Source organism: Vespa velutina, chromosome 6 (genome assembly GCF_912470025.1).
Source record: "Vespa velutina chromosome 6, iVesVel2.1, whole genome shotgun sequence".
NCBI lineage: Eukaryota > Metazoa > Arthropoda > Insecta > Hymenoptera > Vespidae > Vespa > Vespa velutina.
In genome coordinates, this window is record NC_062193.1 from 1,712,442 (window position 1) to 1,730,186 (window position 17,745).

The 17,745-nt window shown below is 38.5% G+C and overlaps 2 protein-coding genes across 14 annotated transcripts in view; one reads left to right on the forward strand and one right to left on the reverse strand.

Annotated features, from left to right (window-relative positions):
- LOC124950099 (rho guanine nucleotide exchange factor 17-like) overlaps window positions 1-14,000 on the reverse strand; it is a 27,422-nt gene extending 13,422 nt beyond the window's left edge. For 2 of the 11 annotated variants that reach the window (XM_047496327.1, XM_047496325.1), the window contains exons 1-6: window positions 12,260-14,000; window positions 6,404-6,584; window positions 3,961-4,794; window positions 2,642-2,878; window positions 2,016-2,556; window positions 192-608 (exon numbers count right to left, since the gene is read on the reverse strand). In XM_047496327.1, coding sequence (XP_047352283.1) covers window positions 192-608; window positions 2,016-2,556; window positions 2,642-2,878; window positions 3,961-4,794; window positions 6,404-6,565 — 2,191 coding nt within the window. In that variant the 5' untranslated portion in view covers window positions 6,566-6,584; window positions 12,260-14,000. Of the gene's footprint in view, window positions 1-191; window positions 609-2,015; window positions 2,557-2,641; window positions 2,879-3,960; window positions 4,795-6,403; window positions 6,585-8,924; window positions 8,990-9,301; window positions 9,689-12,259 lie in introns of those variants that run through there. The other 9 variants (XM_047496326.1, XM_047496318.1, XM_047496322.1 and 6 more) reach the window with 8 other exon arrangements.
- On the forward strand, window positions 13,713-17,665 carry LOC124950111. 3 transcript variants are annotated; one of them, XM_047496372.1, is made up of 6 exons: window positions 13,713-15,265; window positions 15,551-15,644; window positions 15,719-15,818; window positions 15,886-16,073; window positions 16,135-16,185; window positions 16,271-17,665. In XM_047496372.1, exons 2-6 carry the CDS (start codon window positions 15,558-15,560, stop codon window positions 16,352-16,354), a joined length of 510 nt encoding a protein of 169 aa, XP_047352328.1. In that variant the 5' UTR covers window positions 13,713-15,265; window positions 15,551-15,557; the 3' UTR covers window positions 16,355-17,665. The 3 variants fall into 3 exon arrangements, with proteins under 3 accessions (XP_047352328.1, XP_047352326.1, XP_047352327.1); XM_047496370.1 differs by lacking the exon at window positions 13,713-15,265 and adding an exon at window positions 15,377-15,464; XM_047496371.1 differs by lacking the exon at window positions 13,713-15,265 and having other exon boundaries at window positions 15,471-15,644.
- Window positions 17,666-17,745: the final 80 nt, after the last annotated feature.

Below are 17,745 nucleotides of genomic sequence, written 5' to 3' on the forward strand. Positions count from 1 at the left end.
ATAACGACGCCGGTAAGAATTCGCTTGCACCTTTCTATCGAACGACTCCTTGAAAATATTTAGACGTCTCAGCCTTCCATGATATCTCTATCTCAATAAACTCATATTCTTAATCGTTAAACTTCTTACGTTCGATCATCGTTACATCATATATTTCATCGTTAGATATTTCAAGATGTAAAAAATTTAACCTTTTTGAACGATCTCATCGATCGGAGTGCTATCGACGACTTGATAAATCGGTTCTGAAGGTATCACCTCGGTCGGTAAAGCATCCGTTTCCAACCTCGGCTGTTGCTCATGAATTTCCGGTACCGGTGGTTCCGGGCTGGTAAGAGCACTGGATGTTGCCAAACTGTCAGAACCATCACTTCTAGGTCGGATTTCTTCGAGATTACTTTGGTGAGGTACACCGAGTCCTTCGGCCGAACCAACGGCACTATCGACGCTCGGCGTCGACGTCCTTGGACTTTGCCGATTCGGGCTGTTTTGAGACGTTGAGACGCCTGGTATCGCATCTCCTCGTCGACGAGGCAAAGTACTGGCACGGACATCTTTGTTTTCCGTGCGAGCACTCGTTGCCACCGGCTGAGTCTTTTGACGATTCCCTGTAATGATTAATGAAACGTGTTCTTCCCTTTCCCTTTTCGATTAAACCAATTCCTTTCTAGACGATCACAGAAGTTCTTAAGAACTTTCGTAAATGTTGGAATCGGTTTAACTCTATCTGCCACCGAGGCGATTCTAATAGATTTCGCAACGACGTGTTGACCAACATTAATCATTGTACATTGACGTACTCCAGAAACAAATTACGCGCGAACGTTTTTAATAATAACTCGAGTGCTCGTACATCGACGTCTTTCGGCCGGTTAAGATCGTGTAATAGAGAAAGAGAGAGGAGAGAGAGAGAGAGGAGAGAAAGAGAGAGAAGTCCTAATTATCTCCTCGAGTGTCACGTAAGCTTGGCAGAGCAGCAGGACGAGGAGGCGGCCCGTTCCAATAATAACGAACGTAGAGAGGAGTGAGAGAACGAAAGCACGATGGAGAATAGAAACATTTGGTTAATCTTTTGGTCGGTTAATGGAGGAGTAGAAGAAGGCCGAAAAGAAGATGTTATAGAGAGGGAGAGAGAGAGAGAAAGAAAGAGAGAGAGAGAGAGAGAGAGAAAGAGAAAGAGAAAGAGAGAGAGAGAGAGAGTGAGAACCCAAATATGAATGCGCGAGGAAATCGTAAAGATAATGTTTCAAGAGATACCCAGTTTCGTTCATCAGCCACCTTTCGAACGTGTAAGGTGTCTATCTTCTTCCTTCCCTCTTTTTCTCTCTTATTCTCTCATACTATTAAATACGACGTTTCGGTCTTACGACACATCAACATGACGAAGAACGAAGTTCGACTTTGTTACTCTTTGCTAAATCATCTCTCTTTCTTTTCATTAATAAACGAAAGATACAACGCCGCGTTCATTTTCGGAGAAAAGAACTTATCCGTGTGATGACAAAATTGCGATATATGAGATATTACATAATTTCGTATAAATATTTTTGATTCTCTTTCGTAGAACTATTGCTGATTGATGAATAGGAATATTGTATAAGGTTTTTCTGTAATGTTTAGGTACGTTCTCGCTCATTCTTTCTTTCTCTCTCTCTCTCTCTCTCTCTCTCTCTCTCTCTCTCTCTCTCTCTCTCTCTCTCTCTCTCTCTCTCTCTCTCTCTCTCTCTCTCTCTCTCTCTCTCTTTCTCTCTGCGTACGTATCGCATCTCGAAATGTTTCCTATTTACAGTCTCGACTATATTATGAAAGTCAAAGCACGTTGGTATGTAGTTCAGGGTTGAAACGTAATACTCCGGATTCGGCCAGCGTCGTTATTTGGCTTCCGGATTCATTAACGAAGGATTACGAAGGCTACCGAAAATAAATCTGATGTGTCACACAATACGAATGAACTTACGACGGATTTTCCTTTCTCTCTCCTATCCTATTCCTTTTTTTCCATCTTATAAAATTACCTTGATTGAAATCCACCTGACCGAAGGACGCACTTCTAAGTGGAGCACCAGCTCTTTGAAGAGTTAACAATGGTCCCCGAGACTCCAACCTGCTGACCGCATCCCTGGCTTCGGCCTCATTATTGTTGTTGCCACCAGTACCAGCAGAAGACACGTTCAAGGTATCGCACAGATCGTCCACGCTCGTAGCACTATCTACCACTGAATCACTGTATTGTCTCAAGTGTTGTTTTGTTGTCGGCGCGTCCTCGACGGAGACACCGATGACGAGATTCGCGTCATTTTTAACGTCACCAACGTCACCACTATTCCTCTCCGTCACCTTGCCCGACTTCGAGGACTTTTTCGAAGTGTCATGAGCGAGCTGTTGTTTTCGACAGCTCTCGTTACCGGTGACCATCGAATCTGTACCAGTGAGACGTTCCTCGCCAACGCTTTCACTTCTAACAATACTCCTTGGATGCTGTTGTTGATTTTGAAGCCCGGTTTCATGATTTCTATAGATCCCACGATTATCATATCGACCGCAACTTTGAGCCGACTGTAAATGTTCCAATTTAAAAATACATCACATATTTTTCAGCGATCATATTAAGAAATATTACGTTTGTTAGAAGATGTTTTACCTGTTGATGAGATTGGAAAGATGGCTGACATCCTCCCGGTGGAGGAGAGGAAGCTTGAGTACGGGAAGGTCGTCTAGGAGGTGGGACAGGTGCTGGTCCCTTAAGTTTTTCCGTAAGTTCGCGAAGACGCTCGGCCTTTTCGCTGCGGGGGGCGGAAGAGGATTTTTTTCCGCTTCCTCCTCCACCCCCGCTCCAGCGGAATCTGTGCAATCGGTCCACCGCTATCACCGCTGGTTCCTATATAACGTGGTAAAGAGAAATAAAGAAAAGAAAACGTATTTACGAGAATTATCACGAGATTTAACGCAAGCGCAAACAAAGTTCAACAGCGATGTTAAAAAAAGAAACGGTAACAGCATAGATTCTTCTGTGGGTACGACTACTTTAGAAAGAACTTGTCTAACCGACGACAAGTTACATCTGGATCGTTTCGAAAGAACGACCAATAGAAGGAGAAGAAGATGATGATGAAGAAGAAGAAGAGAAAAGAGTTATAGTTTCCTTCTCGCCAGGAAAATCGTACCGCGAAGAAAACGGACTCTGCCAGAATCTACGTTCGATCCATTGCTTCTTTCCACCATTTTGTTTTTTTTTTCTCTCTCTCTCTCTCTCTCTCGTTTTCTCTCTCTCTCCCTCTTTCTCTTTCCATCAAATCCTGCACTCGCGCGGCCCGTGGGCAAATACAACGCAGCCTCGTGCGCCCGCTGCGAAGAGAAAAGACGGACGCCGACGAAAATAGAATATCGTTCTTCGACTAGGCATCTACCTACCAGCTCTTAAGCGTTTTCACTAAGCCCTAGGGCTTCGGACACTTTACTAATATTCCCTTTTAACTTTGGGAAGTTTGAGCGAATCGATCGTTAAAAGAAAGAGAGAGAGAAAGAGATAGAGAAAGAGAGAGAGAGAAAAAGAGAGGGAGAGGGAAAGAGAGAGAGAGAGAGTAAGAACGAACGCAAGAAAAAGAAGCGAGAAGTTGTAAGAAACGCGATACGAGCGCAGTAGCGATCTCTTAATCGTGCGTATCGTCGACCAAGAGAGCAAGAGATAAATATACCTGTCAAGGTTACGTGTACTCGCGTCGGAATCGTACGATCCTCGACACCGTTCTAACGAAACCTACCTCGAGGCTTCTGACGCGATATTTTCCTACCCGGAAGCACTCCACCTTTGTTTCGTTGAGACCCGTTATCACAAGGCCGGTCGTTTCTTATCGTGAAATAGCTTGAATATTTCTCGAAAGTATATTGTTGCGTTATGCGAAGTAAGGGGAGTAATAGGTAAGGCTAAGGACACGGGATACGAGGAGACACGAGTTGTACCTGGAGCTTGAGGGTCTGATGCTTGGTCCACTGTGCGAGCTGACGCGGCACGGAAACCGAATGTTGCGTTTGGAGGCTCGGCGAAGAGGAGGAGTCGAACGACGGGTGCAACGACGAAGACGTCGAGGAGGAAGAAGAAGAAGAAGAAGAAGTAGAGACGGAAGATACCGGCTGCAACGGCGATGGGATCGCGGATGATTGTGGCTGGTGGTGTTGATTGTGCTGCTGCTGGTGCTGGTGCTGCTGTTGGCGGTGGTGCTGCTCGTTCCCCACCGTGGTGCTTTGCAGCATCCCGCGGTTATTATTAGAGTTTGGCGTCGGCCGAGCAGCCGCCAGCTTCGCATCCACCGGCTGTTCCACGCCAGCAGTAGTGGCACGACTCTTCGAAAACGTGGGAGGAAGAGACGAAGACGACGAAGATGATGGCTGTGCTTGTGCCGCTGCTACTACTACCGTTGCTGGTGAAGGTGGTAGAGGTGGTGGAGGAGGCGGCAAAACTCCGTCAACGTCTCTTTCTCCTCCATTTCCACCTCCACCTCCGACTCCTACAATGCTGCCAACCGTCGATGCCATTGCTACCGATGAAGACGACGACGACGGTGGCAGCGACGTCGCTGCCGCCGTCACCGTAGTCGTCGTCGTTGGGATCCTCGGCAGAGGCAACCGAGAACGTGGACCGATGCAACAACACTCGACTATACTCGACGCCAGATCGATCGACGACTTTTCCGCCAATTTCTCCGTCAGCCGTTCTCTCGACTCGCTTTCTCGCGAATTTCTCTTCCGTCTTCTCTCCGCTGATTCCTCCCTCGAGCTCGCGGGTGGTAGACTTTCCTAAAACCCAAAGAACGTACAATCTTCTCTTATATTCTGTACTTTTTTTTTTTTTTATTTTTTTCTTTTCTTTTTTTTTCTATTCTAGAAGGCATCTTATCCTTATCGATATCATATATAGAGTATCATAAAAAAATATTATTCGCGGTAAAAGAATAAGATATACTATTAAACAATGGCGTCGTTACGACGTCAGTAAGTCGACGCCATTTCTTCCCACGAATGTGTTCTTGATATACTACTCCGAAATGGATCCTCTCTTACGTTAGTGTTCTATGCGCTCAGCGTTCTTCGGTATCTCTCGTGGTTTGTTAGAAAAACACGCTTGCTATTCGTTTTTCTATAATTAAAGTTATAAAGAATAAAGAGAAGGAACGAAGAAACGAGCACGGTAAAACGATTTATGAGCTATAAATCTTTCGCAATGACGAGTCTCTCTCTCTCTCTCTCTCTCTCTCTCTCTCTCTCTTTCTCTTTTTTTTCTTTTTTAAACAAATCGATGAAATTCTTTTAATCGTCGACGAACGACAAAAACGTCAACTACTTGGCAGTCGATCTTCCACGAACGAAGAATTCCAACGAAAATTGTCAGCTAGCTCTTCCGACGTGTTCGGCTATGTCGTCTCATGCCCGATGATTTGTCAGGATCGAAGGACTTGGCAGAGAAACTTGTCGCGTGCACGCGGCGAGAGATTCGCGTCGACGTTATACCTATGACGTCAAGTGGATATTATTCCGGATGAACGTGGATAGGAAACGGTGCAAGTAGAATGACAGAAAGAGGATAGGAAGAGAGAGAGAAAGAGACAGAGAGAGACAGAGAGAGACAGAGAGAGACAGAGAGAGACAGAGAGAGAGAGAGAGAAAGAGAGAGAGAGAGACAGATAGACAGAGAGAGAAAGAGAGAGAAGAAAGGAGAGGCGGTTCAAGATCGAGTCACTGACTGGTCGGATTCTATTTACGCGATCGATTCTAAGTTTAGGATCTTTGGCGTGTTCGTTTTCTTCGTTGCCGAACGAATCCTTTGCCGTGGTCACTTAGCGAAGGTCATTGCGACCGAGCGGAAGGTTATTACGATGATTTGTATGGAGGTAACGGAAAGAAAAGAGTAAAAAAGAAAAAGGAAAATAACGAAGAAAAAAAAGAGAGCGAATCGTTTTCCGATCTAAATTTGGTTTTTATCGAACAAATTCTACACCTAATGCCTTATGTAATAATTCGTGAATAGGTATTCTGCTCTTTGAAACATTTAATTGATATCATGAGAATACAAACAATGATACATATTTTATGACTACAACAAAGTCGAATAATGTTTCAAGACTATTTTTGTTTATTTTAGAAAAACCTTATCTCCCACGTTTTTTTTCTTTCTTTTTTTTTTTTAACGACAACATCGTAACTGTATTCAGTCGAAAAATAACATAATAAAACTATCATCGTATGTATTCGTAAAATTATTCTCTTCCTTCGAACATAAAAACGAGAGTTACGATTACAACTTTCATGATTAGATCGTATCTACACATCAATAATATCTACAATCTTAGTCAGGTTTATTTATATTTTCTATTTACGTATTATAACGATCATTATGATGTATATATACCTGTGAGAGTCTCAGACCATATCTGGTGCCACCCAGTACGACGTATCCACCAGCGACGCCTCCTCCGGTCACAGCTCTCGCAGCTCCTCCCAACCATCCTCCAAAGCCACTGGCTCCTGTCTTCTCGTTCCCGCCACCCCCGTCTCCGCCGACGCGGGGCATTCTTCATCCTTCCCTCACCCTGAAACATATTCGACGTGGCGTTGATTTAAACAATCGACGATCTAGATGACGGACAAACGACAGTAAAATTCAATTTTAAAATCAAATTTATTTGCGTTTCACGAAAGATTTCAAATGATCTATAATACTTCCTTAATGAAACTCGTGTGTAGGGCGTGACAAGAATAAATAAATCAAATCGGACTACTTAGAACGGGGGGAATGCGCGAACGTTCGCAATAATTCACGCAGCTACTCGCACGCACGCGTGCGTGATAGTGCGTGCTCGGCCTTCTTCGTGACTACTTGATCGTTTTATACCGATATACACGACCGTAATTCACGACTTCTTTAACAAATTTTCTATATCCTCAAAGAATCTTTTTTTGTTTCTTTCCTTTTTTATTTATTTTCTTATTATAAATTCTTATTCCGTAAGAATGACTGATCGATAGGAGGATTATATTTCCCTCGTCGTTTGATTTTCATATTTTGACGTATATTTTATATTATTAATAGTTCGCGAATAGATCGTTGGATTATATCATAACGAATTGTCGAATATTTAATAGGAAATTATTTTCTTCAAAAGAATTTGACTATTCTCGTGTCTCATCTTTTCTTTCTTCTTTTGTCATATTTTCTTTTCTTTTTCGAAATTATCAAATTTTGTAAACATGTTTAATGTATAAGTTATTGGATTCTTCTATCATATAACTATTCAAAGAGATGCCATATTACGATCTCGAGATCGTGCAGTCGTAAAAAAAGTAAAAAAATTAAATATCTGAAGCACAGGCAGAAGAAGACATGTTCCAAATGTGTTCGCAAGAAACACGCGACGCCGTCTCTCGATAATGATATGTATCGTTATTCCGGAAGTGCGTGTTATCGTGTTAAAAATAACATGTACCTAAGTATAGTGGTAACGCACGCGATTTAATGTATATAACTCATAATCGAAATTGAATTAATGAAATCGACGAACGATAACTGCCACGCTATATATGATAAGAATCGCACCTACCGTGCCTGTTTCTTGGCTTATGTGTGTATACGTAAAATTATTTAATATTTGATCACTATAGCTTGCGTAAAACTTACGTCATTATTTTTAAAGGAATGTGAAAAGAAGGAAGAGGAGGAGGAGAAGAAGAATAATTCGATAATATCGAATAAACGAAAATACAAGAGAATCGTGCACGAGTCAAAATAATTTTCCAAAGTCAATTTCTCCTCGGGGAGATATCTTTTTCAAAGTCCCAAATTCAATTGACCGAAGCACGAATTGAAGCTTTGCCAGGATTGTATCAAAAATAACGAAAATGAGAAAATTTGATCCAAGGTAGTAGACCATTTCGAAGATATCTTCGTTCATTTCCCCCTTTTTTCCTATCTCTCTCTCTCTCTCTCCCTCTCTCTCTCTCTCTCTTTCTCTCTCTCTCTCTCTCCCTTTCTCTCTCTCTCTCTCTCTCTCTTTCTCTCTTATTCGTACTTTCATTCGAAGTTAAGAGAAAAACGAAAAAATAAGATCTGCGAATTCCATGGACTCACTCAAGAATCTCTAGTCATCGACATCACGTCGGCACGAGCCACATTCGAACAGACCGAAATTAATTAAATTCGGAACATTCGCGACGAGTGTACCATTGGAATGTCGTGTGTCTTGTTCGACAAAATTGGAATGCACTTTTTTACTTTGATCCAGACAGGTACACGCTTCACATACGTTTACAATGTTTTACATAACTTTTGCGAGACGTGGATACATATTTACACTGAAAGGAATTCAATCGATTTTTTTTAGCAATAATAAAGAAAAAAGAGAGAAAGAGAAATGAAGAGGAAAAAATAAAAAAAGAATAATAAGAATAACCTGGTTTCACGCGTTAATTGGCAACGAACAGGTTGCATGAACATTGTTATGACTACTTCTCGGCAAAACTTGAAGATAAAGAAGGTACTTTTGAAGAGAAATACTTTTTCAACGCGATCGTAACAAACACCGCAACTACTTATATTCCATTAGTCGCGTTTGTACAAAAGGTAATTCGCGATGCAAATAACCAATAAACATTTGCGATGCTTTGTCATCGCAACGAAGTGCAAAGACTGTATATACACAATGAGGGTGCAATCCGCCGTAGAAGTTTATTTGTTAAACGATAAACTACTTTGTCGTCTGGGTTGCCAATAAATAGGAGAAGAACATTCTCTTCTCTCGAAATTTCTTAAAAAATCCATAAACTAGTGAATTAAAAGCATGGATATACTTATATATACGTGTGTGCGCACGTATATGTGTAACTATACGTAACAGAATGATAATCAAATTCCACGTATTCCAGATCAAGCTTACTCTTGGCGAATTCCACGGATGATGCTTCTTTATCTTTGCTGGATGTTGGCAATCTCAGAGATAGGCTATAGATAGAAAAAACGGGGGAAGATATACTAAGCATTTTGACGACGATAACGACGAGAACGAACTACTATACTCTTTGTGTTTAATCAAGCGTAAACAAAGAATTCATGACTCTAATTCTTCGGTTAACTCTTCTGTATGCAAACATATGAACATATATATATAGTTTACACATAAAAGAGTATACATATATATATATTTATATATATGTTTATATATAGATTTTTTATAAATATAAAATAATTACAACGAAGAAATATAAGTAAATAATAACAAAATCAAAAGTAAATTAACAAAAGCGATTTTCTTACCGATAAATGGCGATGAGGCGCTAGGAATAGATCTTCATGTATTGATGGATCCTTTAGATCCTTCCTCCTTTCACGTTTCTTTCCTCGCGAGAGAAAGACTTTCACGACGCGAACTCTCTCTCTCTCTCTCTCTCTCTTCCTTTCTTTCTTTCTTTCTTTTTTCTTTTTCTCTTTCTTCAAGGACGCGACGTTCTTGATAATTGACGAAAAATATTTAAGGACACCTTCGAAATGAAGAGATAAAGAAAAGAAAAAGAAAAAGAAAGAGATATAAAGAAAGGATTCTCAGCTACGAGCTGATTCTCTCAACGGTGGAAAGCAAGATGCCACCTTGGTGAAAGCCTCCACGAAGAAGAGGCTCCCTTGGCGCGGCGAGTGCCGCTCCCGCTAAGCGGAAGATTATCTAAATAGAGTCTGTGCCACACAAGAGAGAAAGAAAGACAGAGAGAAAAAGAGAGAGAGAGAGAGAGAGAGAGAGAGAAAGAGAAAAGAGAGAAAGAGAAAAAGAGAAAAAGAGAAAAAAAGAGAGAGAAAGAGAGAAAAGAGGAGGAACGCGCAACGAGCTGGGTATTTATACGTCGTATCTTTCGAGAGCCAAAGGCCGAGAACAAAACAGAATCATCCCTCTGATCTTCGCCAGCTTCTCCTATGAAATCGTGAAAGTTAATTGTAATAGAAAATCGCAGTATAACTAATATTCTGATTCTAAAGATTCAAGTCTATATTTTTTTCGTCAGACTTCTTTCCAGACAAGTAATCTTATACTCTCGAAAGACTTTATCATAACGTTTCGAAACGGAAAATCCATTCGTAGACAATGTAGCATCTATGTATATACGTTCCTCTCAGTGTGAGAAGTACGTTGACCCCGAAACAGTCGGAACTTCTTTCGAATAACGTTCGAAGTATCCGTAAAAGGCGACGTCGAACGTTTCCGGTAATAACAACTACTTATAATTTCAAGTCTATATAGATTCTAAATGAAACAAGAGGTACAATTTTGTTTATCTCTTTTCTTTTTCTCCTTTTTTCTTATTTTTTATTTTTTTTTGCTTTGTTTTTTTTTTTTTTATCTCTTGTTCAAACGTCCTCAAAAAAGAAAAAAGAAAACTATTGCACAAATTTTACTCGTTAAACGATCGATTTGAACGATCTTTCTCGTACGATAAAATTGTAACTGCATATACGAGTATTAGAAATAATTATTTTCTCTAGTCTTATATGCTCAATTTACGACATTTAAACGATAATTTAAAGTCGACGATAACGAACCGATACACTTTCGTGTAAATTTAAAAAGAAAGAAATAACAAAAATGTGCTCGAGGCCATATCGATAAGCTCGCGAGATATCGTTGGCTGTCTAAATTCGTTCAACGAACGTTCGGAAAGTTTCTTCGAAGGTTGATCGCGTTGAGCAAGCGAGCGGTACGCCTCTAATTAAGAGCGCAATGATCGCTTTACGCGATTACGGTGGTAGCTCGGTCCGTTAGAGAGCCGGACCGATAAAGAAGTTCGAATTTAGACATTTTTACGCGTCTCGTGTAGTCAGCTGTCCCGCTATACGTCTGTTCTATACCAACTACCCGCTATAAGCCGTCTCTGTCCTCTCTCTCTCTCTCTCTCTCTCTCTCTTTTTTTTCTCTCTCTCTCTCTCTCTTTCTAATAAGAGATATTTTTCTATTTTCCTTTTCAAATTCGATCGCTTTTCACCCAAAAATGTGGATTTTGTCGGGTTTGTGTATTCAAATGTGAGGAATAAAATATAATTGATAATAAATGAGGAATAAAATGATCGAAAACTAAAACGATTCAGTGAAAGATTGAAATACGCTTAAATATTATAGAATGGAATATTTATTTGAAAATATAATAGAGAGAAAACTAAAAAAAGAAAAGAAACAAGATAGATAGATGTTGATTATGTCCATTCGATTTGTTGACAATCAAAATACACAATTAAACGTTGAATGAGAAATAAGAAGAAAGGTGAGAGAGACAGATAGATAAATAATAGAATAGATAAATAACGAAGAGAGAGAGGGGGGGAGAGAGAGAGAGAGAGAGAGAGAAATATAGGATCATGAACTGCTTCTTCAGACTTTTATTCTCTTTTCGCGCGAAGTACGTAACAAGACGAGGGACATTTTCGAATTTAGCTATGCCTAGTGAAATTTATTGAGCAGACCATGACAAATAGGCAACGTTCATTGCGTTACATAAAACGATAATGCGCCGCGTAGCCTCTCGTAATTGTTTGCTTCATTCGAAGTTGACATTTTCCAGTCCCATCAACGAAGTTGAACTTTGTAGAACGCTCGGCAGCCACTTTGTATCTATATCGACCTAGTTTTAACAAGAGGTAATAGCAAAGTTCGCCGAGTCTTCGTCAACGGACTGATATATATAACTGGTAATGATTCTGTTCCTTCGACTCCGGTTAGTTTTGATTCATCGAGGATACTGTTTCACTCGGAAGTGAGAGCAGGTTGTTGCGTCGAGAAGAAAATAGAAGAAAATAGACGAATAAGAAATAAGAGGAGAAGAAATCTCAGTTCTAATACGGCCCACGTTGGATGGGACTCTTTCCTGTCTTCGACTTGTGCCTTTACCATCACAATACCTTTCGTCTATTCTTTTTTCTTTATCTCTCTCTCTCTCTTTTTCTCTTTATCTCTCTCTCTCTCTCTCTCTCTCTCTTTTTCTTTATCTCTTTATCTCTTTCTTTCTCTTTCTCTCTCTTGGAGAGTACGCGCGCGCATCCAGCTTCCGGGATCGTCGGAATCACGGACAAATTTCGCCTTTCTCCGATCGCCAACAACTACCAACGATAGATATAACAGAAAAGGGATAGCTATAGTTCTAACGTTCGATAGGTTCGTTCTCTCTTTAAGAAAAAAAATTTACTTTACTATTGTCATACACATTATAATGACTTAAATGAATAAGTTATACTTACTTTTTTCGCGACAAATTTCCGCGGGATTCGTCCAAGGAATGAGGCCTACTCCCACGACGTTAATTTCCATGCGAACTTGTGTGTCTTCAGGTTCTCGTTCGTATTTCGTTTATTTTTTTTTCTTCTTGTTTTGGTTTATTTTCTTTTTTTTTTTGTTATTATTTTCTTTCGGTTAGATTTCCTTTTCTAAAATTCGTTTTATAAGTTTATCATTTTATTATTTTTTTCTCCTTTTCTTTTTTGTTTTATATTATTTTCTTCCCACGATCGATTCTAATGATGATCTATATGAAAGATACGCAAACGTATTTAAACAATTTGAGGAACTGATATATGATAAATAATAGATCAACTCGATCGATTTCTCAAAGATAAATCTTATAACAACGGAACGAAACCTCTTTTTCTTTTTATCTTCTCCTCTCTCTCTCTTTCTCTCTCTCTTTCTCTCTCTCTCTCTCTCTCTCTCTCTCTCTCTCTCTCTCTCTCTCTTTCTTCGTATCTTCGTTTCAACGTCCTCGTTACGAATGATACGTAATGCGATCTCTCGAATTGTTGGATCCAAAACGATTCATTTCGAAGGATCACAATACCAGGCAATTAATTACATTTACGAATATCTTCTTTGTTATCATAGAAAAAACTTTTTTCACACGATTACGATTTATTGCGAAATGGATTCACTTGAAAAATATTCACAGAGGAAAAGTAACCTCTTGTAGACTGATTTCTTCGAAGTAGAATACACCCACGAGAAAGCAGAACTCGGGGAGGTCTTTGAAACGAAGTAAAGTCGGCGTCTCGATCCTTTTATCGACCTTGAGCCACTCGATCCCCCTTACCCTCGATCGGTCATGATGCTGTTCCAAAACTCACCGTCTCACTCTTTCTTTCTTTTTTCTTTCTTTCTTTCTTTCTGTTTCTTTTCCTCTCCCTCTTCCTCTCCCTCTCACTCTTTCTCTCTTTCTCTCTCTTTCTTTCTCTCGGTATCTTATTTCGTTCGTAGGGAGAACGAAAGGACGTCGTCCTTTCCTCGAGAGATTTTCTTGGCTTCTCTCGAACGACTATCTCGACCGGCTACGAAATGTAGGAGGAGGAGATGAAGGTGGGGGAGGAGGAGAAGGAGGAAGAGGAGGAGAAGAGTGCTGTTTTAGCAGAGAAAGAGATAAAGGTTCGAGTAGGTGCGCGGTTTCTTGGCACAAGAACGATTCGATGAGGAGGAAAAGAAGAAAAAGAAGAAGAAGAAGGAAGAGACGGAAGAGGAAGAGAAAGAGGGAAGTGAAGAAATAAGAGGATAGAGATAAAGTGGAGGAGATGGAGAAGGAAACGATAACGAGAAAGACGCGAAAACGTACGCGAAACGGAGGTTTTCGTATCGGTCGCGCGACTAGAAGAGAACTACGAGTTTTTCGTGAGTTCGGCTCCAGCTGGGCACGAGACAAGTCTGGTTCCGCTGTTACTGCTGGTGCTGCTTGTGTTGCTGGTACTCATGCTGGTGTCCGGATTGGACGCAAGAGACCATGGCGCACGCCTATGCAACCGAACCGAGTCGAGATGTCGAGAAAGAGAATCGCCGAGTCGCAGAATCGAAGTCGAATCGTGCCGTGTCGTATCGTACTGTGTCGACGCGAGACGAGAGACGCGGACGTACCGGCACTGAGGAAAACTTCAACCGTCTCTCCGGAGAGAGAGACCGCGCTGGAGACCCAAAGGGATGGGTCCCCACATAATATACTTGGAGGGGGATCTCTTAGTATACCATCTTTCGGATAACTCCAACTAAGACATTCATTGATCGTTCTCACGATAGATCTTTCTTCAAAATCATTCTTAACGAATTATTTCCTTATGTATTTTATTATCATTTTTTAAAATATTTTGTTAATTAATACGATGTTGTTTTCGTTAACTTTATTGAAATTCAATACGCGTAATCTTTTACCGCTTAGCATACGTTCTTATTAACATTTCTACGAACTGATCGTATACATAACCTGATATCCATTCAACGACAACGACATTAATTTCATCGTCTTCCGTTCGTAGCGCTAGCAGTTTTCATTCGATACATCTCTTTCTTTCTCTCTTTCTACGTAACGTGCGTGAGTGAGAATATGTATACTCAAAGTATATCGTGATAGAAAAGAGTGGGATCATGATATACATGGCCTTCAATAGTTCTCGTGGCGCCAAGTGCATCTCGAATTTAAATCGTTCATACGAAATGCGAAATTTATTTACTATGTTTAAGAAACGATATGATATAATTTTGATCTAAACATTGATGTTGATTTCGTTTGAGATAATCATTTCTTTTTCTTTTTTTATTATATGATTTTATCATTAATCATATAGAAATATCATTCTTGGTTCGTTATAATATCTTCGAGAATGAATTTTATCTATCCACTTTCAAAAGATTTTTTTTCTTTTGCGGCACCAAAATGGCTACTCGATGCGGAAACCGCAGGCGCGTAATTCGAAACTATTGAACTACATTTTCTACAGGTTAATCACCGAATACGAAGCTTCAAGCGGTTTGTATACTCATATACGAGATCTTTGTTGCTGTACGTCGGACGAACACATTTAAATATTATACATCGAGTTTTATGCTTGATTTTTTGCACGACTATTCTTCGAATAACGATGAAGGGATAAATTGAAATATTAAAAAAATTGTACGTACCAAAATACAAAGATTCGCAAGACAATCTGAATCGGTCGACGTCATGACCTTCTTACTTTATGGAGGGGAGTAGATGGTACGATGACACGACGCCATTAGTAGTACTCTCGTTGACGCGTGCATTACTTTCAATATCATATCTCGAATTATTTCCTCATTTGAGAAATCGTTCAATTATTATCTGTGATTTTCTTCGAAGGAGATGCGAATAAATCAAATCGAATCTTCGCGTTTCAAACGACGAATCTAAGTGACCTGAAAAAATTTATTCTCAATTAAAGAAGAGAAGTTATCTGTATCGCACGCGCTTTTACATTGTAAGTTTTGATGATTTTCTATATTCAAATTAAACATTATATTTGCGCGCGAATATTTCGATTTAAACGTTATCTTCTGTCATAATATTCAATTTTGTAATGTTTACAGTAACTTTAGTTATTGTTTAAAAGTTGGTAACTCTGATACGACGACGCCCAACTTTTATGTATAAGTGGGTGGAGCGTTGCTTGCGTTTAGGTTAGGAAGTTAAATGATTAGTGTTTTCGTTGATCAACACGAGGATGATAGTTGGGATATTATATATTTGAGAGTCTTTGTTTCAGCATCAAAATGACAGTTCTACAATCCTGCTGGTCTCCGTGCATTTGGACAAATAATGTTAAAACAGGATCCAAAGTTATTGCATTTTATACAATGGTACATATGAAATATGAATGCAAATTAGTCAGTGATTCATTTCCTTTATGATAGACAATGTTAATATTTTGTAGGCACTGAGCATTATATTTATTACTTTAATATGCTATCAAATGAACGGTGGAGATTCTACGCAGTTGTACAATCCTCTTTTTGAAGCAGATATTAGAGGATGTAAGTCTAAAAAATACATATAATGTATTTAAAGAAGGTTTAACAAAAAAATTGTTATTACTTTCAGCGATGCAAGTTATAGGAAGTTGTTTGATTGTTTACTTTCTACTTCTTACTATTTCTGCTGCTTTAATGATATATGGAATACGCGAGGGTGTAAGAGGATGGCTACTACCATGGTTAATACTGTGGTTCATCATTTGCGTTTTCCTCTTAGTATTTGGATTATGGCTATTAGGAGGATATTATATTTATGTAAGTGTAGAAATAATTAATTTCAATAAGACATTCATACTATGATTACTTTTTTTTATAGTTGGACTCTGTATTTGCTACACTATGTATATGGCTTTGGATGTCATATAACGTAAGTAATCCAGATCATGATATAAAATTTATTAAATATAGTTTTTTTTTTGTGTATTTACATCTGTATGTTTTATCAAATATAGATTTACTGTTGGTTAGTCGTCTACTCCATGTATAAAGTATTCGAAGAATTACAGTCGCCTAATATTGAACTACTTTGGCCGTGATAGGTATATTGCAATAATTTATTAGTAAAAAAGTGCCTTTGACTACATACTCAACACCAAAGTAAGCTGAAATGCTCTACACCTACGTTGTGTTCTTTTTTACTTCGTTTGTGTCTAGTTTTAGGTGTTGTCTCATGATCTATTTCATAAGCCTTGCCAGAGTGCAAGAACGATTAATAAACCATCCATAATAATAATATGTTATCTATCGAATATTATAGATCTGAAAATAGATCTTTAAGAAAATTAGATTAAGATTTAAAAAATTTTTTAAATGGCAGAAGTCTAAGAAGTTTATATTTCATATATTTAATACAAGTAGTACGATTCGTAAGAGAAATATAAAGGCACAATACAATAACTGATGGAATAAATGAGCTTGATGATATAAAGTTTTTACGTAGCTGTTGTGTATATTGGAAAAGACTTCTGTGCAAGTATTCAAGAATATGCACTTTTATGTGCAGTTACGAGGTTCTTATATTTTTTATATGAGCTTTGAAATACAAACGTTACTAACATTAGTACAAGTAGAATATTTACATATTTATATGACAATTATTTACTTATTTTCGTAATTTTATATTTCTATTATACATATTTCTATTTAACATATGTTGTATATACATGTCGCTTTTTCTCATTATTTTCAAATAAAATCTTTTATTATATAAATAATGTTCGAACAGTATTAATGTAGATTTATAGTGATTAATACGTAGTGATTTATATTATCTTAATTATAATCTACACGATGAAATAAAATAAATAAAAAAAAAATCATAATCGAATATAAAAACAAATATATAAAAATCATGGTACATAGTTCAATACGTATAATAATATCGATTATCGATATAATTGTTACCTTTATCGAAATATCCGCATAGTACATTTATATTCGCAAGATATTATTGTTGTAGCAAAAACTGACCGTTATTAAATGTTGGTGACCGTTCCAACTGTTCTTCAACAAACATAAGGCGACTCACACTATATTTGCGAAGCTAAAAGCGTCAAGTAGTGGAAAAGAAAATGTTTAATTATGTATATACGTAGAACTCGTATAAAGTTCGACATTGAAACATGAAGATGTTTATATATTTTGAGAAGATATATGTACTTAAGTTTAAAAAAACTAACTAGCAGAATGATAAAGTATCGTTGGGTCTTTCCAACATGTAGGTTATAATTTCTCTGGAAATATCGTTAAAGTCGATTAATTATGTCAAATAAGCTCTAAACTTCTTCATTGAATGATAAATGAGCGAAAAAAAAATAAATTGTATTTTTTTTTCTTTTTGTGTTCGACATACTTTATCGCGAACGTTCGTTCAGTTAATATCGTAAGGATTCCACGAAAAGAATCATCGAAAGGAGAAACCCTCTAC